Source organism: Acipenser ruthenus, chromosome 2, assembly GCF_902713425.1.
Source record: "Acipenser ruthenus chromosome 2, fAciRut3.2 maternal haplotype, whole genome shotgun sequence".
Classification (NCBI taxonomy): Eukaryota; Metazoa; Chordata; class Actinopteri; order Acipenseriformes; family Acipenseridae; genus Acipenser; species Acipenser ruthenus.
This window is the reverse complement of record NC_081190.1, coordinates 59,430,281-59,457,530: the sequence shown is the minus strand read 5'-3', so window position 1 is coordinate 59,457,530 and position 27,250 is coordinate 59,430,281. Positions and strand designations below refer to the sequence as shown.

Here is a 27,250-nt window from a genome sequence, read left to right as displayed (position 1 = left end):
CATAATAATACTTGAGAAATAACTTCAAATAGAAACATGCTTTGGCTGGTGCCTTCCAGGGGATTCAAAGAGTTCTAATAAAATCCAGGGGTAGTTCATACTGGCAAGATAAATGCTGATCACATTAATATTAGTTTAAGTGTTATCAAACAAGTTAAAGGGGTGTTCATACTGGATGCAACACGGTACGCCACAAAAAAAGTAGAAGCTATTGTTTTCAATAAAGGCATTCACCGAAGGCAGCATACAGGGGCAGCAACATGTTTTAACTTTTTTCGCTTTGTAACGTATCATACCGGCAGTCAATCAGGTAAAAGTAGGAGGCTCCTTTCCCAGGAGAAGATGGCCCGCACAGAATAAACAAACAAGAAGAAAAACTAATCAACCATCTGTCTGAACATCCAGAGCTTTACAATGCAAGACTTTTTACCGTGATGCAGACCTAAAAGTAAATGCATGGAGGGCTGTCAGTCAAGCTGGGACGATTGGGTAATTTCTTACTTAGTTATATGTGAACATGATCTCCCATGAAAAAGTGCATTGTAGAGTTGAATTCCAGGTACTCAAGGGTTTCTATATGTATCGATACAGCTTTTATTTTGCAAACAGCATCCTTCACTTTGTGTTTACAGGTGAAGCCTGCCTATTTTCACCCTTGCCGCCTTCGTTGAGAACAGGGGACTGCGGCAACACAAAGTGAGGTGCAAGGAGGCGGCATGCGTGTTGCATCCAGTGTGAACGTCCTTTTAGAGTAGAGAGTTAAGGTAGAGATGATTACCTCATACATAGTATTCAGGTTTTAATTATTTCAACATTTTAATCATAAAACATTTTTTCAGAATGTCTTGTACCTTTGAACGTTGCTTTGTTGCCAAGCCAACTGTGTATAACACTGGTTTAACTGGTGCATTATTAGGTGCACCTGTGGGGATCCAACGTTGTTTGGCAAAATGCTATAGGGACTGGTAAGCAGAGTCTGAAGCATGTACGAAAGAGTCTGTTGAAAAAATACATATGCAAGACATAAACAATCCATGGCCATTTTTCTAGAAAAGATACCTGAATAACACAAAATCTTGCTATGTCAAACCCTTTAGACCCCTTGTCATTTAAATCCACTGCCACTAGGCGAGAATCTAATTTAACTAAATCATATGTTATGGAAAACATTGCCCTGTGTATTTACATAATGAAAGTTGATTTTTGAAATCAGGCAGCATAGTAAAACAATGATTACTTGCCCCCCCCCCCCCCCCCACATACACTCTGATTTACCTGCTGGTCTTGCATCAGAGTTTGACATATACTACTACTGAAATCAAGCTGCTTTTTCAGCTGGTTAATCTGTTCCTGCCATTGCTCTTTCTCCTCAACGAAAGAGAGGTCAGATGCCCAGCGTAGATTTTCCTGCCGTCTCATGCTGACGTTTTGCTGTTGGTTGGACTTGGCTGAGGGGTGAATGTTACCATCTACAGAAAACTGATGAGGCCTCCTCCAGTTGCTTAATATTTTAAAAGAAAAGGGATGTCACTAAACACATACAAGTCAATGGAATAAATCACCACTTTACATACATGTCAATAACCATTAAACCCATACAAATCAAACTTGCCAGAATGCTAGTTTTCCAGAAACATAAGCTCAAACAAAAAAACAACAAGACTGTAAAATATATGCCTAATCTTAAGGAGTATTTTGTATTTTCTTTTGACTTTAATATACACATTGTTCTGTCACGAATGAATCTAAAACGTGTCTTCCCTTGTACAAGGTGCGATCACCTTTTCTGAGCGAAAGGTGTATGCGGCAGAGATAGATGTCTTTTTGATAGAAACAGTTTAACTTATTTGATGTCTTCCCACTGAAATGGAATGTAGAGATGGAAGCCCTGCTAAGTTTTTGCAGGTATCAAGCTTTTAAAGATACACCTGTGGTGGCTTTGACAGACTCACTGAGAGCAGAAACGGACCCAGGACTGCGACAGCTACTGGAAGCTTTGAATCTATATCTCTTTTATATTGATGCATCGATATAAGGTATACGACTTATGTTTTAGTCTATGAGATTTATATATTGGATGTTTTAGGACTTAGCGGTGGGCGTTTTTAACTTTATGCATGCGTAGCCTTAGGGCAAAACATGTTGTAACCATAAATGTATTGAAGTATTAATGCTATTATACCTGTTAAGGCACTGGACCGCCCAGATTGCCTGTCAGTTGGGATTCGACGAAGTCTGGAACTACTCAATCCATTTAAGCATATAATAAACCGAAGGGGTACTAATACTACTCTGATTCGTTAAAACTTCAAATCGAATGAGTCAAGTGTGAATTTCTCGATTAAAAGTCATCTGGATACATTGCAAGCCCAGTGCACGAACGATCCACTTACAAGAGTCCGAGTTTAAGAGTATATAAATATATTATATATAAATAAAAAGAGGACATTCTTGACAGTTCCATACTGTATATTGTTTGAAGCAGTGTATTTGTAAACTATAAGCCCAGCGCAACGTGAAGTGTCATACATATTTTATTGGGTGTGCACTGAGGTTTATCATGATCATAAAACTAACCTCTCCCTAGTTTTTCTAACACTGAAAGGTCTCTGACTTCCGGAGTACACAGGGAAGTTTTCATTCGAGCTGGTGTCTCCCTGCTCTTCCTCCTCCTCCACCTCAGCACCTTCAGAAAGGAAGCCATCTTCATCCTCATCATCATCCAGTGCACACGGAGTAGACCCACCCCATGTTGCCATTGTTCTGTAAGTTACATTTTTTTTTTTTTTTTTTTTTTTAAAAAGACAGGAGTGTTCAATAAGCCAATTAAAATGAGTGAATACCATCACACAAGGCCACAGGATGACTTACCTTTCATTTCTGCTCATTTGCTGAGAACACTGTGCATCAGTCCCTTCACTTTTGGAGGTATTATCATTCAAAACATTTTGTCTCTGATGCTCAGCCATTAAAGATTCAAGCTGTTTTCTCCTTTGTCGAAGTTCTTCTCGCAGGATCTGGTGTCGACGCATCTCAGACCAGAGCTATAGTTAGATACATATATAAATATTTCACAAAAGTAGCCTAATACATAAGCAAAACACTAAAGTTCTACATTTACAGGTGGTGTTCTAAATACTGATGTCAAACATCTTTTAATTAAACATTCAAATCTTAGACATACTTCAGGAAAAAATTACAATTATTACTGTAACAGTAATGATTATATGATCACATTTCAATGATTAACCTATGGATGTACTCATTGACATTAACAATAATAATACAATTTAATTGCATACAGTAGGCATGGCCTTTTTTAGAACTCAATTATTTTAACAGAAGCTGAATCTTTACTTCCAGTTGATGCCTGGCATTAAATATTGGCCATGGCTGCCAGCTTGGAAGCATTTAAGAACACCACTGGCATTCATAAAATTTGCAAGTTTTAATGAGCTTGATTAGCCACAAAATAGGTACTAAATCTCAGGTATGTCTTATTAAACTGGATCATACTGCTATGTAATGGGAGTCTTATTTCCATGCCAAAGGTCTACAAAAAATTAGAAAAGATGGAAGTGCATTACCTCATTATCAGGGGGTGAAGCTTCTTCAGGGTCTTGCACTGGTTTTGATACTGCACATTGAGTCACAGCAGGGGTTGATGTAGCAGCGGGCAGCTTTACTACCGATTGGCTCATTGTACTAGACACAGACAACTGGAAAAGATATGAAGGATCATTATACTTTTGTACACTTTCGTATACATTCAAAGCAACCCATTATTTAAAGTCATGTTTATTCTTGAAGTTTAAACTTTCAAGAAATGAGAACACACATGTAGAGAAGGCTGAAACTATATATATAAAAAAAAGTTTAAATTTGTGTTCAAATGATGTACTGTACAGTTCTACTAGCAGTAAAAGTAATACAATTAGACATTTTGACAACAAGTTTGTCAAATGTCTTTCATGTACTAATTATACCATGAGTAAACATGACAAACTCCATAGCCAGACTTGTAATTTGCAGTTTAGAGCTCAATACAAGATACTGTTAATAATCACAGTGCTTGAAATTAACTGTTCCATTCACTAGCTAATGGACGGAAAAATCCACCGATCACACACACATTCTACTGGCTCAGTTTAATGTTTATTGATAGTTCACCAAAAATGCATTTGGTGTTGCAGTGTGTGTTTAATATATCAAAGAGAACAAAAGAAACTGCAAAAACAAGCACCAATTAGAACATGTAAAAAACACATTAAAACAGACCACTGAACAGGTCATAGTTCAGTCATAGGAGGCAGTGTGGACCAGTGGTTAAAGAAACAGCCTTGTAGTAACCAGGAGGTCCCTGGTTCAAATCCCACCTCAGCCGCTGACTCATTGTGTGACCCTGAGCAAGTCACTTAACCTCCTTGTGCTCCGTCTTTCGGGTGAGACGTAATTGTAAGTGACTCTGCAGCTGATGCATAGTTCACACACCCTAGTCTCTGTAAGTCGCCTTGGATAAAGGCGTTGCTAAATAAACAAATAATAATAATAATAATAATAATAATAATAATAATAATAATAATAATAATAATAATAATAATAATAATAATAATAGTGTTTCAGAAAAAAAATAAAATACAAAACTAAGGCATGTTTCAGTGAGGGACTAATGTCCCCCCTTGACTTAGTTTCAAATTTGCTATGTGTCACTTCCAAGACAGACAACCTCCTTTTCTTGAATGCCACATATGATACGTTACAAATATTACTTGTTATTAATCTTTGGTACTAAAAAGCAGATTTTATTCTATTCGACACACTTCATTAACAGCTATAGTCACAAACTGAACAGCTGTATAAAATTCCACTGCAGAATACTATTGCAGTAATTATTCAAAAACAGCAAGCATTAAAATATTTGCAACAATAGAAATGCAAAAGCTTAAGCTTTCAATTGAAATACACTTCAGCAGTGGCGGAATGTTCCAGCTGTGTCATCACAGCACGGAAATAAAACAATCCATCAAAACTGTAGATAAAAAAAACATAACCTATAGGAACTAAAGTATTCAAATCAACAAGCCCATACAGTAAATAAACCATTTCAAATAGTGCTTGTGAGCTTGTCATTACTGTAACTCAAATCAAGACTGTGAAAAGCTGCTATAGACACTTGCTAAAGAAACTGTTTGAGGCTTTATGCTACAGCTACATATTAATTTTCAGGTGTTGATTAAAACACAATTCTACGTAAGCATACAATGCACTGAATAAATAGTACATGGGAGAGAAGAGTACAGCACTAAGAATACAGAGTATGATTACTTCCACAACTTTTGGTTTAATTAAATTAAATGAACATAAAATCGCATTAGTTCTTAAAAGTGAAAAGAAACAGCAAGAATATGGCTAGTTTTAAAATCAACAGATATACCGACATATGTTTAACAGTTTAAATATTCTTTACTCAGGGTTGTTCCAAATGTGGTGCTGGATGCTCCAAAGAATGGTTTCATGTTGTGTCAGACATTGTTGAGCACAAAAAATCACAACGAAACCAGCTGCTAGGAGAAGGTAAATACTCTCCCAGGGCAATGCTTGGTGCCGATAGGTTGAAACAATAAAACACCCATCCTTGTATGGCAATGCTTGGTGCTATTATGTGAAACACTAAATGCCAGCCTCCAAATGACAATGCTAATTGGCTGAAAAAGTGGAGTCCATTAATGCAAGCAGTGCAGATTTGCCATGCTCAAACAAACCTAAGATTAAAAAGAGAAAAGCCACTCCTCCAGCACTCCCACATCCCGTATCCGTGGGCCCCAAAAAAATGAAAACAGCAATAAAAACGGATCCACCACTAGGTCGTGCTAGCATGTGAAATGTACCCACCCCAGACCAAATCAGCTCTATATATTTAAGAATTTAAAACTGAAGATTTAGACCAACATGCAAGTTAAACCTACCTGCAAGTCAGGACAAGCCCACTGCAAGTCCTGGATCTTCTCCTGAATTTCCAATAACCGCTGTCTTTCATCATGCAACTGCTGAAGTTCTTTCTGTTGCTGATGAAGTTTAGCTTCATAGAACTTCTCCCTGTCAAACAATCATAATCCAATAAACTAAATGTAGAAGTTGTCACCTTTACTTCATATAATCTCACAATATAAACAGCTTCCTATACGCATGCTTTGTTGATCATGAGATATGTTGCAAAGTTGTTTAGTCTTTAACCCTTTGCGGTCCATTTATTCAGCGAGTCTCAGGCTCGTCAGGTCCAATTTATTTTCACACGCAGTTTATTTTAGACGCGCTGTTTAAAAGTTTGTTTTTTTTCCCACCACAGTAAAACAGGTTTAAACGGCACTGCATATCAACAGGACACTCAGTACTGCATCTCCAGCCCCGCCCCACCCCTTGTTCACTGTATTTTTCACATACCTCTTCATAGTCGTGCATACTGATAGATCATCTCCTGATCACTTGTTTTATCACCAAACTCCTCAACAATGCAATCCAAGTCATTATTTTATTACTATAACATCTCAAAAAGCTCTGCAAACGTCTGTGATATTCTTTGAGCGCTGGATGCAGAAGCAGCTATCTTGTTTGTTTATGGCCGTGTTATCTCTGTGGTGCCGGGGCTATGTGTATTGCTCAGATCCGCCACCCCCCCCCCCCCCTTTTTTTTTCTTTTTTTCCCCCGGTCTCACTCGGCCATTGAATGGTTCTCTGCTTTTCCCGGAAAAAAAACGACTAGACCTGTGTTTTATGTCTTTTTGATGATGTTGGACAGGGTCCAACAATCGGACCAGAAAGGGAAAATTGTAATGTCGGACCTGGTCGGACATAGGACCGCAAAGGGTTAAAGATTAATTAAAATGTCAATCCATTCTACATAGTCAAAAAAGAAACACAAATTTATACCACTTACAGAAATACTTCAAAGCATTGTCTTTGTGCTGTGAACAACAGCTTATAAAAAATCAGTTACATTTAATAAATTGAATAAATTATTACAGATGTTACCTCGCCTTTTCTTTTAATGCAACATCCTTCTGTGTTTTAGGAACATTAGGCCTGGTGTTATTTGGTTGCTGATTTCCCTCATCTTCCTCAATCGCGTTGGATGCATTTGAAACAACTACATCAGCATCACTGTCCTAAATATTTAGAAGAAAAAAATTAGTTAGAAAATAAGGTAGATTACCATGACCTATATTAACTGCATGCACATGCAAAAATGCGAGTTAAATATACAGAAGATAGAACATCAAATTTTGATTGTCAATAATGTGTGCTAAAGAATGAACTTACCAGGGTTTATCACAATTGGACAAACATTATTATTCCTAAGGACTATGACACTTGTACTGCTGAGAAAAGGCATTGCAACTCACCTGTACCATTGCAACAAGCTCCTGCAGTTGTCTCAGTTTCTGTTTAGCAGTATGGAGTCTGTGGATTTTCTCTACAAACTCAGTATCATCTTCAAGATCACTCCTTTGGCTGGAATTAGAACCTTCACTTCCCTCATCATCCTGATCCTCCTCATCATCCTGATCCTCCTCCTCATCCACTGACCCCTCATCTTCATCGCCCTCCTCATTGAAAGCACGATTGTACTGGCACTCTGAAACAAAAGAAAACACTCCAGTTAAAGGATATGTAGCATATTGATGAAAATAAAAAAGGAAACAGTAGCTGTGAGAATATGAAAACATAAGGGATTAGATTTTGGAGATTGTCAGCCCTCCTACAAGGGACTGGAGACACAGCAAGTGTGTTGACATCTAACATGCTAGTAGAACCTATATTCCTTTTAGTAGCATACAACTAATTGGTTACTTCATGTTGTTTCATTTTTAAATTGTTCTACCATTATAGAAGTTGAACTATCATTACTTCTCTATGTTGGCTTCAGCCCAAATCCTGTGCAATTCATCTGTCCCACAGTTTCAACAGAGCAGGATAGCATAGCATGTTACTGGTTCTACCTGGAAAGGGACTTTGTTCAGCAAAGAAATTGTGGGATAAGAGAACATGGACATTGAAGCCCAAAAATGGATTTTCAAATCTTCAGCTTTCTGATAGACAACAAAACAGCTTCGTACCTATCACACATGGAATGTTTAAACTCCTCAGGTTAGCTGCCGATCTGTTGTTGATCTCGCAATCTGTATTCAGTCTTCCATCTCTATTATTTGTACCACACTGAGCATTTGTCAGACTATTCACATCTGCCCTATTTCCGCTTCTTTGTGGGTTTCTAAAAAGCATAAAAAAAGCAACATTTACAATAGACATAGTTAGTAAAAGGTTTAAAACCAGTCCATGTACTGGAATAACAGCCTCAAAGTTCCCATTTAAGTTATCCAATTATCAACACTGATTAATCAGAGAGAGAGAGAGAGAGAGAGAGAGAGAGAGAGAGAGAGAGAGAGAGAGAGAGAGAGAGAGAGAGAGAGAGAGAGAGAGAGAGAGAGAGAGAGAGAGAGAGAGAGAGAGAGAGAGAGAGAGAGAGAGAGAGAGAGAGAGAGAGAGAGAGAGAGAGAGAGAGAGAGAGAGAGAGAAATTGTACAGCTACTTCAAACCAAAACCCTGCAGCACGCAAGGCATTCTGGTCAACTGATAAAAAATATAACCTAATTTTGGCATCACACATAATATTAAGTATATGAACACCCCCCCCCCCCCCCCCCCTGAAGGTTTGTAGTCTGTGCCACGAAGATTTTGGACATTCTGCAACCATGTGCATACCTGGGTGTGTTGTGAGGCATGAAGCCATAGGCCAAGTGCCTTCAACCACCCAGAAGTGTAGTAACATTATGTCTTACTGCACACCCTGGAGTGGGTTAATAGGCTTATAAAATTGATGTTTATTTAATAAAAAGAAAACAAAAAACTAACATTTTAAACTTTAAATGAAGTTTTATGTATTGTAACCTTCCACCACTGCAAAACAGTTCCTATACTTTGTCTTTAGAACTACAAATTTGGTAAAAACGTATTACTGCCAAGTACATGTTTAGAATTATTTTTTTAAGTGCAATATAAAAACTACAAATATAACTGCTTATTTACATGTTTTATACACTTTGGAAAGTAAAGTTGACGTTTGAAATGTTTGTTTTCCTGATACAATCGTGTACCTTGATTTTTTATTCAAATGCACTTCCTGCATCTCTTCTCAACACTAGCTTAACTTGTCCAGTCTCCCAGACAGTCATTGAGGCAGTTATACAGAATACCACATCAGTTAACCTGAACAAACCTGCTCACTGCATTACAATTAGAGCTGGGACAAATATCTGAATATGTAGTTAATTCACTGGGGTAAAACAAGGCCTACACACCGTATTCTTTACTCCTGGAATAATTTTTTGGCTTTTATTACTTTTTGAAAACGAATGAATATCCAAACGAATATTTAAATTATAAGCAAATATCCAAACATGAAAATCCTGTACTCGTCCCAGCACTAATTACAATACACACTGATCTGTGCAATTACAGTAATGCAGGGGTTTTCAAACTTTACAATTTTCGCTCACTGAATGGTATCACAGTTGCAATAAAAGGCAGAATAATCTTTACTGCAAGATTCGTATTCGCTTTCTATTCGGCAAAGTCATTATACATAATACACAAAACTCGGCACTGTAAATGTTTATCACAGTACCATTTACTTCCCACCTCAGCATAATTGTGTAGTATTTAAAATGGTTTACAGTATCAAAAAACATTAACCTCAAGATAATACTATAACGAACAATGACAAACTTTTTTTTTTTTACTAAAGCCAGCATAAAATTTGCACTTTCTTGGTTCTTCCTTCATTTCTCTTTTGCAAGAAATGTATCCATTTCAAAACACATAAAACTTATTCAACCAGCCGCTACTGCGGCAATACATAAAACAAAAACCATCAGTATGAGTATTGCGATTACTATTTATCGTTATCTGAGCATTTATACATGTAAATAAATGCAGAATTGTGCTTCACTAAGATGACAAGTTGAAAACAGCAAAGATCATGAGCAGCACAGACCGCTCTCCATAGGCACAATTAGACTCCTGCTTCATTTCACTTAGAGTATATCATATCAGAGTGGAAATCCACTCAATCGAAATTGCGCATGCGTACAGGTGGAAAATGTGGACGTGATAGATTGTTTTTTCTCGTGTGCGATTCACTTTGAGCTGCTAAACAAAGATTAAATAATTACAGTGGTTTAGAGAATAAATAATACCTTTTAAAAAAAAATCAATTCAAGATAATTATTTTCTTTTACTTTAATTTTTATTTGTGCATTTCTGCATACCCCCTATGTGTAATGCATTGAACTTTTTTATACCATACAACTACTTTCAAGCTGTACTTTTAAATATATATACTACTTTCCATTGTTCTGTAATTTAAATTTGATTTCAGTGTTATTATAACCAAGAAAAACTGACAGTATGCAATTGGCTAAGACTCCTGATAATACGAATTATTGATTATTATAAACATGTCAGATGAACAGAACGGGTTTGCTGTCTTCTGATTGGTTGCTGTAGAGCGCATTAATGGCCAGGAAATGCCCTCAGAATGTCCACACAACCATCACCGATAAAGTACAGTAAGTAGGGCTGCAATGAAGGGTACATTTTGACCTTCGAAGGTTCGAACCTTCGATTGTACTAATTTGCATAATTTACTGGTGACGTCACCATAGCTACTACTTCTTTATATTTGATTGAAAATCCTATTTTACAGGTAAGCCATATAAATGGAATAAAACATTCATATGTAGTTTAAAAATACATTATATTGAACAGTAATCATGTTTTTATAATTTAAATTAAAATACACATTGTTTATTTACACGTAATTGGTGCTGCTTGCGAGTAAGCTTGCATTGCCGCAGCACTAACTGCAGCAGACTTCGGCAAAACAAGCTTAATTTAACAGTCACCGTTCCAAGCAGGTTATCAGTCACTCACATTTTACTACTACTAAAAAATAATAATAATAATAATAATAATAATAATAATAATAATAATAATAATATGAATTTACGATTGTGAAGTGACCCCAGAGATTGTATGTGCCTCCATGATACATAAACAAACGCTTGCACAGTTTGCATTAAATTTTTTTTTTTTTGTGGTCGTCTGGGCATTTGCCTCTGGTTAACACAAGGTGGAGGGGGGGAGGGTCGGACGGCGCTCAGTTTTTTCGAAATTAAAATTAGTGTTAGCGTATATTTGATATATTTACAACATATTCTACCATAGCACTTCTCTTACACTGTTTTGAACACTAGGTATTCAGTACATATATTCAGTACATATTTTACTGAAGCACTACAACTGGTATAGGTCCCCCCCCCTCCGGTGTTTTGGCATAATAACACACCCAGCTTCATACATGACAGCGGCGCCATAGAGTTGCTAAGTATAATGATTTGGTAGTGGATTTTAATACAACTTTTGTTTATGTGATATGCATTATACAAATCAAAAGATCTAATTTTGCATGTGATTGACATTTAATGTGTGATTTATAGTATTCATATTGTCAAACGATTTCTGTTAACAAACAAAAAAAAAAACACAACCACACATACATGCGTGAAGGGTGTCTGACGAACCTTTGAAGGTTTAAAAACAATCTTCGAATTCCTGGCTAGGGAACGAACCTTCTAATATACTCCTAACAGTAAGGTATCAATCCAGCAAAAAGAACATCTAGTATAACTCAACCACAACAAACCCATGAAACAATGGCTATAACAGGTCACAAAAACGAGTCCTCTATAAAAAATTACTCAAAATTATCCAACAAGCGAGAATGGTCTTCACATCTTTCCAATGTTTTAACTCCTGCAATTATTGATGTCCACCAGCCATCAATAGTTGAAAATCAGCAGTAAAACATCGAAACTGCAAACCTGCAAAACCACATTAAAAAACCAAAGCCCAATGCTTTACTCCATCCTCCGAAATCTCAGCCATGAACATACCCGCTATGTTTCAAAACTGCACCTCACAGGAAACCTGCAATTCAACTTTAAATAAAAAAAAAAAAATTAACTTTACAAAATAACTCAAATATTTAAATTACTAATTTAATTCCTTTCTTAATAATAAATTAATCCTTTTAATACTGTTCATTTTAGAATCAGTTTGATATATTTACCTATTTAGAACTGTAACACAACTGTCTTAAATGTTTTCCCTGTCTTAAATACACCAACCACTCAATATATCACAGGTGTCTGGGTCCAATACAAATCCGCTATATGTCGAGGGCCGTGATATAGCGAGAGAACCATAAAAAAACAAAGCTAATAAATACTGTACAACCACTTCCTCGTTTTATCGTGGGCGTCAGGGTCCAATATAAAATTCTCTCTGCTTTTTCTATTTTTTCGTATAAAAAGCAGCACACCGTTTTAATTCGTACTGCAGGAGGGCAATTGCTTCTCATCAACTTAAGTCTCCAGTTAATTTCATGAATTTTCCTTTCCTTTCTCAAATGCCCAAACCCGCTGCATTGAAATAATCCAATCCCAACATAGGAGGCTTGTTGCTAGGGAGCTGATGTCACTGTCCCGTGACTTTTGCTAGTGCATTGCTTACAAAACCACTTCAGGACTGGGCTCCCGAGTAGCGCATCCAGTAAAGGCGCGTGGAGTGCAGGATGCGCCCTATAGTCTGAACGTCGCTGGTTCGAATCTATTCCTTTGTCGACCGAGGACGGGAGCTCCCAGGGGGCGGCGCTCAATTGTCCGAGCTAGCCCTCCCTCCCCCCGAGCGGCGGGCAGCCCTGTGGTCTGGCGCCTGCGGGTTTGCCTGTAAGCTGCCCAGGGCTGCGTTGTCCTCCGACGCTGTAGCTCTGGGTAGCTGCATGGTGAGTCTGCAGTGTGTAAAGAAGCGGGCGACTGACAGCACACGCTTCCGAGGACAGTGTGTGTTCGTCTTCACGCCTCCTGAGTCAGCGCAGGGGTGGTAGCAGTGGGCTGAGGCTAAAATAATTGGACATTACTAAATTGGGGAGAACTCAATAAAAATAACTGGCGACCACGAAATAAAAAAAAAAAAAAAAAAAAAAAAAAACACTTTAGCACGTAGATATTTCATTTGCTTTGTGTTATTGTGCAATGCGTGTGTATATGAGAACAGTACGATATTAATGCTTTGTTTTTAATTGTTTTGTATATTTTAGTTTATGATGTGCAGTACAAAATAAAACGAACAGTAATTCTAAGTGAAATTGTCTGTGTATAGTGCAGCTAAGGCATGCTCAGTTAGACTGTAAAAATAGGGACCGAATCCGCAGTATAGCAAGGGGTGATATAACAAGGGGTGGGTATAAATTAAAAACTAAACTATTTTGATTTTTGTAATGTTTGGTTTGTTTGTGAAGAAAAAATAGTTCCCTTCGCTGTTCAAAGGCAGAATTATACCATTGAAGAACCGCTGCAGCAGCACAGGACGAGCACCGCAGGACATATAAAAAAAGATCAATAAAAGGCAGAGGGACCCCAACCGGGGCATTAAGACAGGAAATAGCCTACCTGTCAGTCATTATTGCTTAATACAACTGTTTTTGCTGGTCGCTTCAAATTCGTATTAATAGGAATTGACCGTACTTTAATACCTACAGTTCGCATAACATTGCGCAAGTAAGCTTTTAATGTTGCTAGTACTAATGATTACAAATATGGAGTTTTGAACAAAAAAATAAGTAGGCTATCCCGCTGCAGTGGCGTGTCTCTGCTAATCGAGACAGGTTCTTTCAAAACGCAGGATCAGTCCACAAAAATATTTTCCTCAGATACTTTACTAGGCTGCGAGCATCATCCCTTGGTTTAAAAGCACGTTTGCAGTAGAAAAACAAAAACGCAAAAACAGCAGTCATGATGGTGACTGACAGCAAGGCAGAAGTGGATGGAATGTTCAAGTGTGAGGTTAGGTGAGAAAGCCGAGTAGTACTGTGACTTGTTTTGTATAGAACATAGAATAAAAAGGTGTTCCATGTGAAAACTGACCTTTTCCTTCACTTTGTTCATAGGAACACTAACATAGCATTAACTGTTGTACATTGTAATTACTATAGTTGTGGTTTAGCATAAGAACGGTATCAACACAACACTAGTACACCAACCTCACCCCTACTGTACACCCCTATGTAATTTGAGAAGCTTCTGACCGCTCTCTAAAGCATGTTTTGTGCATGTGCATTAGGCAGTTACAGCAGTGACAATGTAGTGCTTTAGGTAAGAAAGTAATAAGTGGATTTACAGGTTTAACATATTTTCATATAAAATTCAAAGATCATTGGATTATAGCCAAATGCAATCCAAAATGTCTCTAGTAGGCTAGGAGTGTATGATAGAAGTTTGGTAAAAAAATGTTTGCAAAATCAAGGCAGTTATCATGTTCACCCAGTATAGTGTGACAGACAGACATAAACTATCAGTGAATAAGGGTCTCCTTTTTTATAGAGATTTACCCACCTTATGTTTGTAATTGGTTCTGGGTTTTCTTGATCAGAATCAAAAATAGACTCTTCTGTTTCTTCATCATCTTTAGTGTTTTCATTGACTGTGTCCACTATCATGTCTGAGGTCTGTTCATAGTAATGAACCAGCTCACGCAGCTCATTCAATCTTTTATGAACCTCCTTCAGTTTCCTAAAAAAAAAAAAAAACATTGTTTCTCATTTGTTTATTTGTAATACAATTTATATATTTTTAACAGAATTCCTTTTATAAATATTTACCTAATTTTTTCAACAAACAATTGATGGACAGGCTAACACTGCTTCTAAACCTTTAATATATGCAAAAGCTGCTGTGTAACAAGTTAAACAAAGTAGTGTCCTTGACTGGTCACAGTCTCTGCCAGAAGGGTTAGTTTCATTTGAAATATTTTAGATTATCTAAAATCGTGTGCTACTACTTTAATTTGATAAAACTACTTTTCTATCAAAGCAAATCTGTAAATTGTCTGCTGTACACCTACCAATAAAAACTTAACAATCATTATCATTGGCTTATAGATTTTTTCCATACCGGAGTTTCTCTGTGGGGTTAACATTATCCTCTCCTTCACTATCATTCTGGGAAGCTGTTGAATCAAGGCGGAAGGCTGTAGAAAGGCGGTTTGATTCCCTGTTGACTGCTACAGTTGTTCCTACAGGTGCTGAAGCAGCTGAAACTATACTTCTCTGACCCACACTCCTCTGGGAAGGAACTGAAGCAGACATAACAGAAAGACAAACATCCACAAATCAATTTTTCATCCATAAAAGTATTTAATTGTAGAGCACTTTAAAAAGCTACACAAATAAGTGTTCACACAAAAAGCCTGAATGTGCGATTTGTTTTTCTGGCACATTGGAGTATGTAAAATCATTCTGAAAAACTGAAAAAGTGCAATATAACAATGAATGAAAACAGGCAGCGAATGAAACACTAATTAGAAATAACCCGAGTACAGACAACTGTTTACTTACACGAGTTGTTGTTGAGGGTCTGGTCTCTCAATGTGTGCAGTTCTTCCAGTATTTTATCCATTGTGTGCTTTTTATCCTGCAGCTCTTTTAGCTTAACAAGCTGGACATTCTCTACGGACAGCTGCTCCGAAGCAGATGAATTTCTGCTTCTGGAAACCTCTCTGGTAAGTGACAGACTTTCTGCTTGTCGTCTGTTATCTGGGACAGCCTTTACCGAAAAATATCAAATATTATCAATTTTGTATTCCAACACCATATTATCACATAGCCAAAACACTAAAAAAAAAAAAAGCACACTCTACCTGGGTGTCATGTAGTTGGTTGTGGAATCTCTGAATCAAATCATTTAACTCCTCATTTAACTCTGATGTTATGCTCAGTCCAGAGACACTCCCAGTAGTTTCTGTAACAACTAAACAGGATAGAATACGCATTTTTATCACACATTTATAAACAAATATATCAGTATACAATAATGGCAAATTATATTAAAAAAAGGCATATTTTTCAAAGCTGGTCGAGGTCCAAGTCTAAGAAAGTCAATTGAATCTACCTGGACTGGAGAACAACATGATAGGGAACGTGTTGAAGTAGATGGGGAGACTACTGTAATCCGTCGCATATCCGACTGTGGTGGGACCAGAGTAAGGGCGGATATGTAAAAGGGTAGATCAATTAATCCTGTTTTAAATACCATTATACACAGCTGTAACAATTACTTTATTCACACAATTATTGTTTTGAGATTCAGCTTTTATTAGGGAGGTCCCCTAAATTCCTTGTTTAGAAAGATACAGGGTATTAATGCTTCTGACAGAGCAGCTGTCTGCTGCGTGGGTGCATGCATGCATTCACTGCTGAGAGACAGGCAGGAGATGGAGGGAGGTTGAAGTTGATATGCCCCACAGGTAAAACAGTCTATTTTACATACAGTGCCTATAGAAAGTCTACACCCCCTTGAACTTTTCACATTTTGTTGTGTCAGTGCCTCGCATTTAAATGAGGATTTTGTTCCACTTATCCACACACCATACCCCACACTGTTAAGGGGAAAAAAGGTTTTATTGAGAAAAAATATATATTTTAAAAATACAAAACAAAGATCATAATTGGATAAGTCTCCACCCCCCTGAGTTAATACTTGGTGGAATCACAGCTGCGAGTCTGTTGGGATAGGTCTCTACCATCTTTGCACACCTAGATTTGGCAATATTTGACCATTCTTCTTTACAAAACTGTTCAAGCTCTGTCAAGTTCCATGGGGAGCGTTGATGGACAGCAATCTTCAAGTCATGCCACAAATTTTCTATTGGATTTAGGTCGGGGCTCTGACTGGGCCACTCAAGGACATTTACCTTTTTGTTCCTTAGCCACTCCAGTGTAGCTTTGGCTGTGTGCTTTGGGTCATTGTCATGCTGAAAGGTGAACTTCAGTCCCAGTTTCAGCTTTCTTGCAGAGGGCAGCAGGTTTTCCTCAAGGACTCTGTACTTTGCTCCATTCATTTTCCCTTCTATCCTGACAAGTGCCCCAGTCCCTGCCGATGAGAAACATCCCCATAACATGATGCTGCCACCACCATGCTTCACAGTAGGTATGGTGTTCTTTGGGTGATGCGCTGTGTTGGATTTGTGCCAAATATAACGCTTTGCATTTTCCGTTTTAGTTTCGTCAGACCACAAAACTTTTTGCCACATGGCTACAGAATCTCCTGAGTTTTTTTTTTTTGCATACTTCAAAACATGATTCAAGGTGGGCTTTCTTGAGTAATGGCTTCCTTCTTGCCACCCTACCATACAGGCCAGATTTGTGGAGTGCTTGGGATATTGTTATCACATGCACATTTTGACCAGTCTTGGCCATAAAAGCCTGTAGTTCTTGCAAAGTTGCCATTGGCCTCTTGGGAGCCTCTCTGATCAGTCTCCTTCTTGCTCGGTCATCCAGTTTGGAGGGACGGCCTGATCTAGGCAGGGTCTTGGTGGTGCCATACACCTTCCACTTCTTAATAATCGTCTTGACCGTGCGCCAAGGGATATTCAAGGGCTTTGATATTTTTTTATACCCATCCCTTGATCTGTGCCTTTCAACAACTTTGTCCCGGAGTTCTTTTGAAAGCGCATTGGTGCCTTTGCTTTGAAATGCACTACCCAGCAGAACCTACAGGAACTGCTGAATTTATCCTGAAATCATGTGAATCACTACAATTTAACACAGGTGAAGGCCACTTAACTTGGTGTGTGATTTTGAAGCCGGATGGTTACACCTGCGCTAAATTTAGCTTTGCTATTACAAGGGGGGTGGACACTTATCTAACCAAGCTATTTCAGTTTTTATTTTTAATTATTTTTCTACAAATTTCTAGAATATTGTTTTCACTTGGAAGTTGCGGGGTAGGATGTGTAGATAAATGACATTTTTTTTTAATGCATTTTAATTCCAGACTAAGGCAACAAAAAGTGAAACTTTTGAAAGGGGGTGTAGACTTTCTATAAGCACTGTATCAACACACTGAACAACTCACATGACACTACCAGCAATGGTTGCGCACGTAGCGCATACAACAGTGTACAGAAATTTTGGTGGAATTTACAATCTCTGAACTAATCTTCTTTGTTCAATAATAAACCAACGTAGCTGAAGAGATTGATCATGGCGGATAAACGGATAAGTGACGGGGAGATACGTGACAGATTACTGTACAATATCTCATTGTCAACTTGATTTCACTTTCTTGTTCTCCATTATTCCAATATATGCCCCGTTTTCAAACTGCTTGTTGATTAATTTCACACATTTTAGGAGGTTTGTCTTTTATACATTTGGCTATACAATAATGTGAATCTACACATTTATGAAGCTTTACAATATGTAATATTAAATGTATTATTTAAAATACAAAATGCCTTATTTAGAAAGGGGTACAAGGGCAAAGGCATGTGTTCTCAAACTAATAACTACAATTTTAACAGTAAAAAACTAGTGAGATAATTCAGCGACTAATTTTCATAAAAACTGCTTTTACCCTTTCACTCAAAACAAAATAGGGCCCAAAGTATTAATTAAATCAGTATGCCAGTAAGTCATAAACATTTAGACTTGGACTAGCTATAAAAAGGCCCTCAGAGTTTCCCTACATATTCAAAAAGTTTGAATCCTGTACTTTGAAAATATTTAACTATAGAAATTATACTTAAATCATTTGAAAAATGCTGTACCAGGGTCATCCATTACTGCTATGGCTTGTTCTGCTTTATGCTGCATTGCCAGCAGTGCAGCTTGTCTTCCCTGTAGTGCTCTCAGCTGTTCCTGTTGTTGTAACATTCTCTTCAGGAGATCATGCTGTTTTTTCAGATTTTCCAGCTCTTCTTTTGCATTGTGGTTTGGACCTCTACCCTGTGAAGCAAGGAGACACGTTTTGATTTCTATGGTCTTTTCTATGCAACTAATCCCCCAACTTAATGTTTTAGTCGTTGCCAATTATTTTTTATTATTTTCTCCCAATTTGGAATGGCCAATTATTTTATTACGGTCGGCTCACCGCTACCACCCTGCGCTGACTCGGGAGGGCGAAGATGAACACACGCTGTCCTCCGAAGCGTGTGCCGTCAAGCCGACCGCTTTTTTTCACACTGCAGACTCACCATGCAGCCACCCAAGAGCTACAGCGTCGGAGGACAACGCAGCTCTCGGGCAGCTTACAGGCAAGTCTGCAGGCGCCCGGCCAGACTACAGGGGTCGCTGGTGCGCGGTGAGCCGAGGACACCCTGACCGACCTAACCCTCCCTCCCCCCGGGCGACGCTCAGCCAACTGTGCGCCGCCCCTTGGAAGCTCCCGTCCTCGATCGCCAAAGGAATAGCCTGGATTCGAACACGCGACTTGCAGGCTATAGAGCGCATCCTGCACTCACGTGAAGCGCCTTAACTTAATGTCTTTTATAGTAGCCAGAAGCTCTGCTACCAGTTTCAAGGTGTGTGCTTAGATGACTGGTCAGTTTATAAGTGTGGGGTCTGTAACTTTGGGGGCCCAGTGAATGAATGAATGAATGAATGAATGAATGAATGAATGAATAAATAAATAAATAAATAAATAGATAGATAAAGTAAATAAAGTCTTCCTGTCTAAATTAAGTAAAAATTGGTTTTATTACCATGTCAGCATATTACAATTTCTATAAAATAATAATAATGATATGTATAACTTAAAATGTTATTTTGTTCCAGTGACATGTTCTTGCTACATCTTTGAAAAGGAACACAATGCTGATTATGGAACAAGCTTCTCAATTTTGTCTGCAAGATAACTGCAAGAAACAAAGCTGAAGAAAGGAGCGGAAAAGGTTATCTTCAAATATGAACTATTATATCCACAGTATAGAAGGAAATTAAAAAGAAAATGATGTAATGTCAATTTACACAAGAAGAGACATAAACTTCCTCCCAACACATTCCAAAAGAGTTAAGTCTAAATTAGTAAAGGTCAAAGGCAATGTTTATGGTACCTTTGATGGTTCTCCACGATCCTGGCTATTAATCCTATCAGGCCATATTCCCCTGCAATTCAGAGCAGCTCTCTCCCTTTTCCCTTTTGGTGTTGTAGTAACATCAAAGTCTGTAACCTGTCCTTGTGAGGCTGACTTCCCTAGAGTGTCCTCAATGCGGGGTCGAAATCTCAGAATATGAGATGCCTCCTTTGTAACAGTTCAGTAGTTAATTAGGTTAAAATGACAGAGACTATGTTAAATAAAGACACATAAAACTCATGAGCTAGTGTTGCCCTGAATAACTTGCAAGAATTAATGTCAAGTATTTGGTTTTTAAGTAAGTAAATTAAGGCATCGTATTATACACGCAATACTCCAAGAGCCATTATTGCAATTACTTGCATTGGGATTATTTTGCATTTACTACAGAGCTGTGCCATTGATTAAATTATGCTGGGATTTTATCCAGGTAGCAAATTCTGATAATTTCTTTAAAAGCTACAGAACAAGAACTATCATTAACATACAGGATGAATATGAACAGTTTACATTTTATCATGTGGTATAGACAATCATTGCAATACAAGATAAAAAAAAAAGGTTATTTCCTTTTAAAACAAATATCTGCTCTGTAAATAATCCGCTTATTACTTTAAAGCTGCTTACCGTGGCGTCTGAAGCTTCCGAGTGCACTTCTATGTTCAGAGATGTGCTCTCAGCAACAGAACCAGATCCCACAGCTGAATCAATAGTGCACACTTCATCATTCTCTCTAGCCTGCAATTCATTTAATAGCTTAAAAGGCTGCTGTTATAATACACACAATAGTAAAACATGATATATTTAGTTTATATTTTATGTATTATTTCACGATAAATCATTGCAAGGAAATTCTGAGTCCAATACCATCTCAAATCTTGACCTAAATGTTGCTGTTTAAAAGTTTATCAACTGGATGAGATAAAGCTAAACAATTAATTTTACATAAATAATTACAGGTGTCACCTTTAGTAAGACACCACAAAAGTAAATAGTACTAACCAACATCTTTTGAAGAAATTTTAGGTAAGATTTCTCCTGTTGTTTAAGGTGATCTATTAGATGTGACAAACGCTCAACATTAGCAGATATTTCATTTTTTTCCACAAGGTCATCCAGCATAGAGCTGGCCTTGGCTATATACTCCCGGATTTGGACGAGTTTGCTGACAACCTAAAAAGCAAAGAAATAGAAAATATTGTTTTATTTTAAAGAGACTTAGTTATGCACTTGGTTTGTGCATCATTGAAACTGGTTTAATGGCAATATGTTGAGTTTCAATCAAAAAATATCTGCACAAGTCAAATAAACCTTTACAAAACATTTCAGATGATGCATTCTGCAACCTGTGGAACTACAGGACATGTGCAGAACACAGACACGCACCTCTCCCCTTTTTTAAACTTGTTTCTAAAAGTTGATCAAGACAATGCATCAAAGTACTTACCTGGCTGCTGTCTATTTCAGGTTCTCCCCTTCTGTCTTCACTTTGAGACATCTCCTCAATCTGCAAATAATCTTTGCTCAAAACTGAAGCAAACATAGCCTTGCCTGAAGACTGCTGCACTGTCTCTTTGCTTGGTATGACAGCTACTTCCTTGCTTTTGTTAGCGTTAACATGTAGTGGTAAAAAGTTAAATGGCTTTTTGTTTTCAGCAAGTTGACGCTGGTTATTAGCAGCAGTGGCTCGGCCTTGGGAATCACTCCCAATGCTCCTCTGTATAAAAAAAATAAAATAAAAAAAAGTAAATCTTTTCAAATAGTATTACTTTAAATAATAAGAATAAAACTCTTGCATTCTATTTTAATAGACCATACATGTTTGCACATTACAAGTCTGTGTGATGTAACTATGGGTAGGAAAAACAGTGTGAATAATCAGAAACTATTTCATATCAAAATCTTAACTTGGCAAAAATAAATTAATGGTGAATAAATGTCACATTTTTGGGTTATGCTATATTATACTTCTAAAATGCTTGCGCTACACCCCTCTATGATGACCCAGAAGCCGATTACTGTAGTTTTGACAATGTAAATACTAAGGTAAAAAGGTCAGTTCACCAACCTCATCTAAATCACTGAAATTAATCCTCTGTTTGAGTCTCTCCAACTCGGCTTGCTCTGGAACAGACATCTGGGTTGCATATTTCACATGGGAGAATGAATGAGGAGTTCTGGCTCTCCTTCGACCGACTCCTGGAGAGGACTCCGGAGAAATGTCATTGGTTACTCTACTTTCAGCTCCAACGGCAAACTTTTTCTTGTTTTTTTCAGAGGGCCTATTTGCTTTATGCTGCACACCCCAATCCTATAACAAAAAAAAATAAATGATATTTTTTTTTTCCCCCCACTCATGAAGCTCACTTTACAAAATAAAACAAAAAACATAGCTCATGTCATGTCACAATAAAAAATCCAACTAGACAAATTTAAGAACAATAACTGTCAACTTTTAATTATAGAAGGGTTATCTTATAAACCATATTCTTCAGTTGGATTCAACCCGGTATGCGTTCCACATGGTTAACCAAATTTTAAAAGAGCTACAACCCCTACCATATTATTTAGCCTGTCCTCCAGACTTCCATTGCTGATACTCCAGTTAGGCAAATCCTGGTCATCAACACCTTCTTCAAAAGGAGCTCCTCCAGTCGCCATACTTCACAACTGTAACGCCTTTACCTGTAAACAGCTAATATTATATAGACAGCATGTCAATTAATAGTGTATCACCAGAGTGAACAAATACATGGAAGTCTAGCTCAGGTGGGGGTGACATTGAAAAAACATTATAACTTTCTGTTACTGAGAAGAAAATGCTGTTAGTACAGTATCTTATTAAAAAAGATAATGAAGGCAGTAACTGAAACGCTAAGCTAAAAAAAAGTTTCAGATATGGCAGATTTCAGCGCAAAGTTGCTCAGATATTCTAAATAAAAAATGATCAGAATTACTGTATTCAAATTTAAAGACCAATTAAAAGACTGCCGAGTTTAGAAACATCCTACCTATCAGAAATACAGTATATATAAAAACAACAACTTGATCTAATGCAAAAGAAAAGCAAGTTTACAGCTCCACTTCAATACTGGCAATGTAACTTAAGATGGGTCTAAAAATAAAACAGTCTGAACCCAGAATATGGATCACAAAAAGGATGAGGTTTCCACCCATAAACAAAGTGATTACACCTTAATTTCTAAACATGCTGACCCTATTGTTATTATAATCCAGTTGGGAACAATCCCAAACTAGTCATTAAATGAAAAAGCCATTCAACTGACTCCATGACAGCAAACATGTTGTGTCCAAAAAACAAACGCGAATGAAAAGCCCTAAACAATCTAGCTACACTAATAAATTCCGCGCCAAAAATCCTTTTACATCAGCGACTACACACGACTTTGTGTGAAAACACGATATTCTGCTTGTCTTATTTAAAAAGTAAAATTACCAAAAATAATACTCAAAATAACATGTTTAGACTGTACATTTACTTATACCACTGAGCTACGAAGGCAAGTGTAAACGTTTCCATATCACATTTTTAAAACACACACGTTTCCGCATACCTTAAGAAATGTTTTTCAAAAATATCCAATGCAAACTTGATTCCAGTGTCCCTTGTAAAAAGCACGTAACCTCGAAGAAACGCAATGTTTACAACAAAGAACCACAAGGCTCAATCCAGAAACAACTGAACATTACAGGCGGGTTTGTTGGAAATTACAACCTCGCTCTCGCGAGCTATTCCATAGTCTGTTTTCTTGTCACAAAAAAACGGTGTATTGTTTTAGTACCGTTGGTAAAACAAATAACGCGCTAAAACGCGCTACTTTTGCCGGCAAATACCAGCAAAGCACAAGTCCCTGCACAGTCCAACCTCTAACGACTTCCCGCAGAGAAATCACCATACAAAATGTTTCCTCCTTCAAAAAAAACAACTTTCTAGCATACATGGATGGGACTGTGTAAAAGTTACCAATTATCACAAAACAAAAATATATGTGCCAGTTTATTTCAAATAACCGCTACAATAACACATCGTGTATTTTGTGATAAAAGAAATGAGGGAAATAAAATATCTGCATTAAACCAGGGACCGTGACTTTTTTTTTCTTTTGTTGTTACATGATTAATAGTCAGCCATGCCGTATGCAATTCACTTAGGTAGGATTGCAAAAATGACACATACATATATATATATATATATATATATATATATATATATATATATATATATATATATATATATATATATATATAAAAGCTCAAAGAGCCAGTGTTTTTTTGTTTTTTTTCCAACAGGATCAGTTTAACAACGACTATCGCACAAACACAAGCTTTAAACTTTAGTAAATTAGTTATTACAACTTAAGGAAAGAAAAAAAAAACTAGACAAGAAAACGATTGGGGGTAAGTTACTGAACTTGATCATGCCGTTAACAGTGCTACACGGTCACCATGGAAACAACACAAATGGGCACTGTATACACCGCCAAAGTTTAGAGACGACACAAACCAATTATAGACATTTAACATTAAGCAATATGACACCAAGATCACTAGAAATTAAGTACAAGAATGCTGTGTTTTTGATTATTGCCGCCACCTTTCAAACGACTAAAGGCTAGTCACAGTTGGCCACTTTGTTTTTTTTTTTTCAGTCCAACGCTGTAATTTATATTGAGAATTTACTGCTTTATTAACAAAGTAACAATTAGACACCCTCTTGTAAAAACAAACACTACTGGGCTCGTCATACCACTGCATGACATGTTCTGTATTTTGCCCTCAATTACCGTACCTGAATTCTTAATTTCATGTTTTATTATTAAATCCTAACAGATTACAATTCTATAAATACACCGATACCTGTCTACAGTGAATATACAGCTCTGTTAACGAAACCTAACTTTTTTTCCTTCTTCTCTCGAGGCCTTTAGGACGCACTAGCCTTTTTTTTATTCCATAACAACAAACTGAGGTACAGTAAAATAAATAAATAAATACATAATAATAAAGTACTTACAAACCTAAAGTATTACCTTATTACCCCACTTCAATTTGCTGGTATAGCTTTTAAATATGAGTAATACCGTGAAACGAGTACTACTATATTCTCAAACCCTTTGCAATAATGCCAATTTAAAAGATTTAGTCTGTCCGTCTCCAGTCCAAGAAAAACAGTGGATCAGTCGCCATCTTTTTTAGTGTTCTAAGGCTCAGATGCGGAGGAATATCCCGTTACCAATACCGACCGGTTTGCAAACACATGATATTTTCTCATAGGCGATCTGTTTTACTTCAAAATAATGTATACGTTTATACTGCATACATTATAATGGCAAAGGCTACGCTTTACATATTGATGATAACTTGATGACTGAAGGCTGGGGACTAATTGTTTTCTCGGATGAGTACGTGCAGTGGTGGAGGGATTTGGCACTGAAATGCTGCAACTCAGGGAAAGCATTTGGACTGTTCCAAACGAAAATGTTTTAGTTCCTGACCAAAGTCGGTTGTTGTGTGAGACACCTGCTCCACCGTCTGTTTTTATATTCTTATAATTCTTATTTTTCCATGTAACCTTGAATTTGAATAATTTCTTTAAAATGTAAGCTTACTTTTATTAATTATGTATTTAGCTTATGTATTTTTTCAGCTTAAAATTATTAAAGCCAGTAAAAAGTGCATTGCTTTAACCTGTTGTGAAGTTGTGACAAAGTGTAATGTTAAAAAAATACTACAAACCATCAAGAATAAATAAGGTGAATTCATGAGGGCTGTACATAATGTAAACAAACTGGACTTGTAATGGGGTCTGCTCTCTGGTAAAGTGTACACAGGGTTAACATAACAAACATATATTCAATTCCGTTGGCCTTAACTGCTTTTTGATAGTATTGAAGCAGGAGCTAAAGGTCAAAGTCTCAAATGGAGTTAGAAAACACACAATAGCCAAACAATAGGAATTTTCCAAGCAAGCTCAAAGGCAGACACATATAAATGCCAATGTTGTAGCTACAACATTCCTTTAATCCACAAGGGGCAGTGTTACAAGGGGGACCAGTTTATTCAAAATGGCTATCATTATTGTATTCAAACTAGATTATGTACTTTTTATTTTACAATTAACAATTACATCAAATAAAAAAAGCAGATACAAATAGGAGACCCAACTTTACTATTTGTTTATTTAGCAGATGCCTTTATCCAAGGTGACTTACAGAAACTAGGGTGTGCAAACTAAGCATCAGCTGCAGTCACTTACAACAATGTCTCACCTGAAAGACAGAGCACAAGGAGGTTAAGTGACTTGCTCAGGGTCACACAATGAGTGAGTGAGCCAGGATTTGAACTGGGGACATCCTAGTTACAAGACCTTTTTGTTAACCACTGGACCACAGAGCCTCAGCAAAAAATTCCAAATCACTTGTTTCTGACTGATCCTGGTTATTTTGATCTTTGTAAACTACAGAAAGATAAGAATGACACTGTAGGCAACCTAGTTGTAATATATTTAAATGTACAATGTTATCATTTTTAGAACATGGAATTTAGCTCAAGACGGAACCATAATATGTTTTCGCCAGCAGGTGGAGACAGAGGGTTACATGTATAATTTACAGAAGCCATGCTATACTAAACAATCACGCAAGAACCTCAAATTTAAATCATTATCTTTCCACAGAACAATTTTGGTTACCGCTCCATTCTTGCTTAGTACATCCTAGTAATTGTACGTCCTTCTGATTTGCCTGTTGCAGCCTCTTTTCTCATTGTATTGTTAGTTCAGATCAGATTTAGATCTGTCTGACTGCTTCTGTATCGAAGACATGTTATAAAACTCGGTATGGTCGGTCATTCTTTATCACAAGTTATTGAGAGAATTATGGTCTTATAAATACTGCATTACTGGAGAACCACTTACCGAGTTGTGATAAACTTGAGGTCTGGAGAAAATCTTATTTTTCTATCTATATTCCAAAATCCATAACTATTAAACAACAAATAGTGCTATATTTAGAAATACTAAAAGAACCTTATTGAATTCAGTGTTAAACATTTTGTCTTTCTCAATTGACAATCTTAGGAAAAACCTCTAGTCAGAACCATGTCATTGAGTTTATTACGTTTCTTTTAATATTTCTACAGTGTGTCTGTATTTCAAACTTATGTTTTTACGTCTATGTAGAGTGGATATGGTGTTCATGGT

The 27,250-nt window shown here is 37.1% G+C and overlaps 1 protein-coding gene across 15 annotated transcripts in view; it reads right to left on the bottom strand.

Moving 5' to 3' along the window:
• LOC117409065 (pericentriolar material 1 protein) overlaps positions 1–25,258 on the bottom strand; it is a 49,518-nt gene extending 24,260 nt beyond the window's left edge. For 5 of the 15 annotated variants that reach the window (XM_058997791.1, XM_058997794.1, XM_058997792.1 and 2 more), the window contains exons 1-21: positions 25,080–25,258; positions 22,588–22,723; positions 22,097–22,339; positions 21,476–21,745; positions 21,031–21,201; positions 20,656–20,766; positions 20,008–20,196; positions 18,724–18,901; positions 15,814–15,923; positions 15,512–15,719; positions 15,069–15,249; positions 14,511–14,687; positions 8,115–8,269; positions 7,401–7,633; positions 7,030–7,163; positions 5,967–6,096; positions 3,588–3,719; positions 2,872–3,044; positions 2,578–2,763; positions 1,276–1,501; positions 852–997 (exon numbers count right to left, since the gene is read on the bottom strand). In XM_058997791.1, the coding sequence (XP_058853774.1) occupies positions 852–997; positions 1,276–1,501; positions 2,578–2,763; positions 2,872–3,044; positions 3,588–3,719; positions 5,967–6,096; positions 7,030–7,163; positions 7,401–7,633; positions 8,115–8,269; positions 14,511–14,687; positions 15,069–15,249; positions 15,512–15,719; positions 15,814–15,923; positions 18,724–18,901; positions 20,008–20,196; positions 20,656–20,766; positions 21,031–21,201; positions 21,476–21,745; positions 22,097–22,339; positions 22,588–22,689 (3,455 nt within the window). In that variant the 5' untranslated portion in view covers positions 22,690–22,723; positions 25,080–25,258. Of the gene's footprint in view, positions 1–851; positions 998–1,275; positions 1,502–2,577; positions 2,764–2,871; positions 3,045–3,587; positions 3,720–5,966; positions 6,097–7,029; positions 7,164–7,400; positions 7,634–8,114; positions 8,270–14,510; positions 14,688–15,068; positions 15,250–15,511; positions 15,720–15,813; positions 15,924–16,064; positions 16,128–18,723; positions 18,902–20,007; positions 20,197–20,655; positions 20,767–21,030; positions 21,202–21,475; positions 21,746–22,096; positions 22,340–22,587; positions 22,724–23,603; positions 23,885–25,063 lie in introns of those variants that run through there. The other 10 variants (XM_058997785.1, XM_034014636.3, XM_058997793.1 and 7 more) reach the window with 7 other exon arrangements.
• Between the last annotated feature and the right edge of the window lie 1,992 nt (positions 25,259–27,250).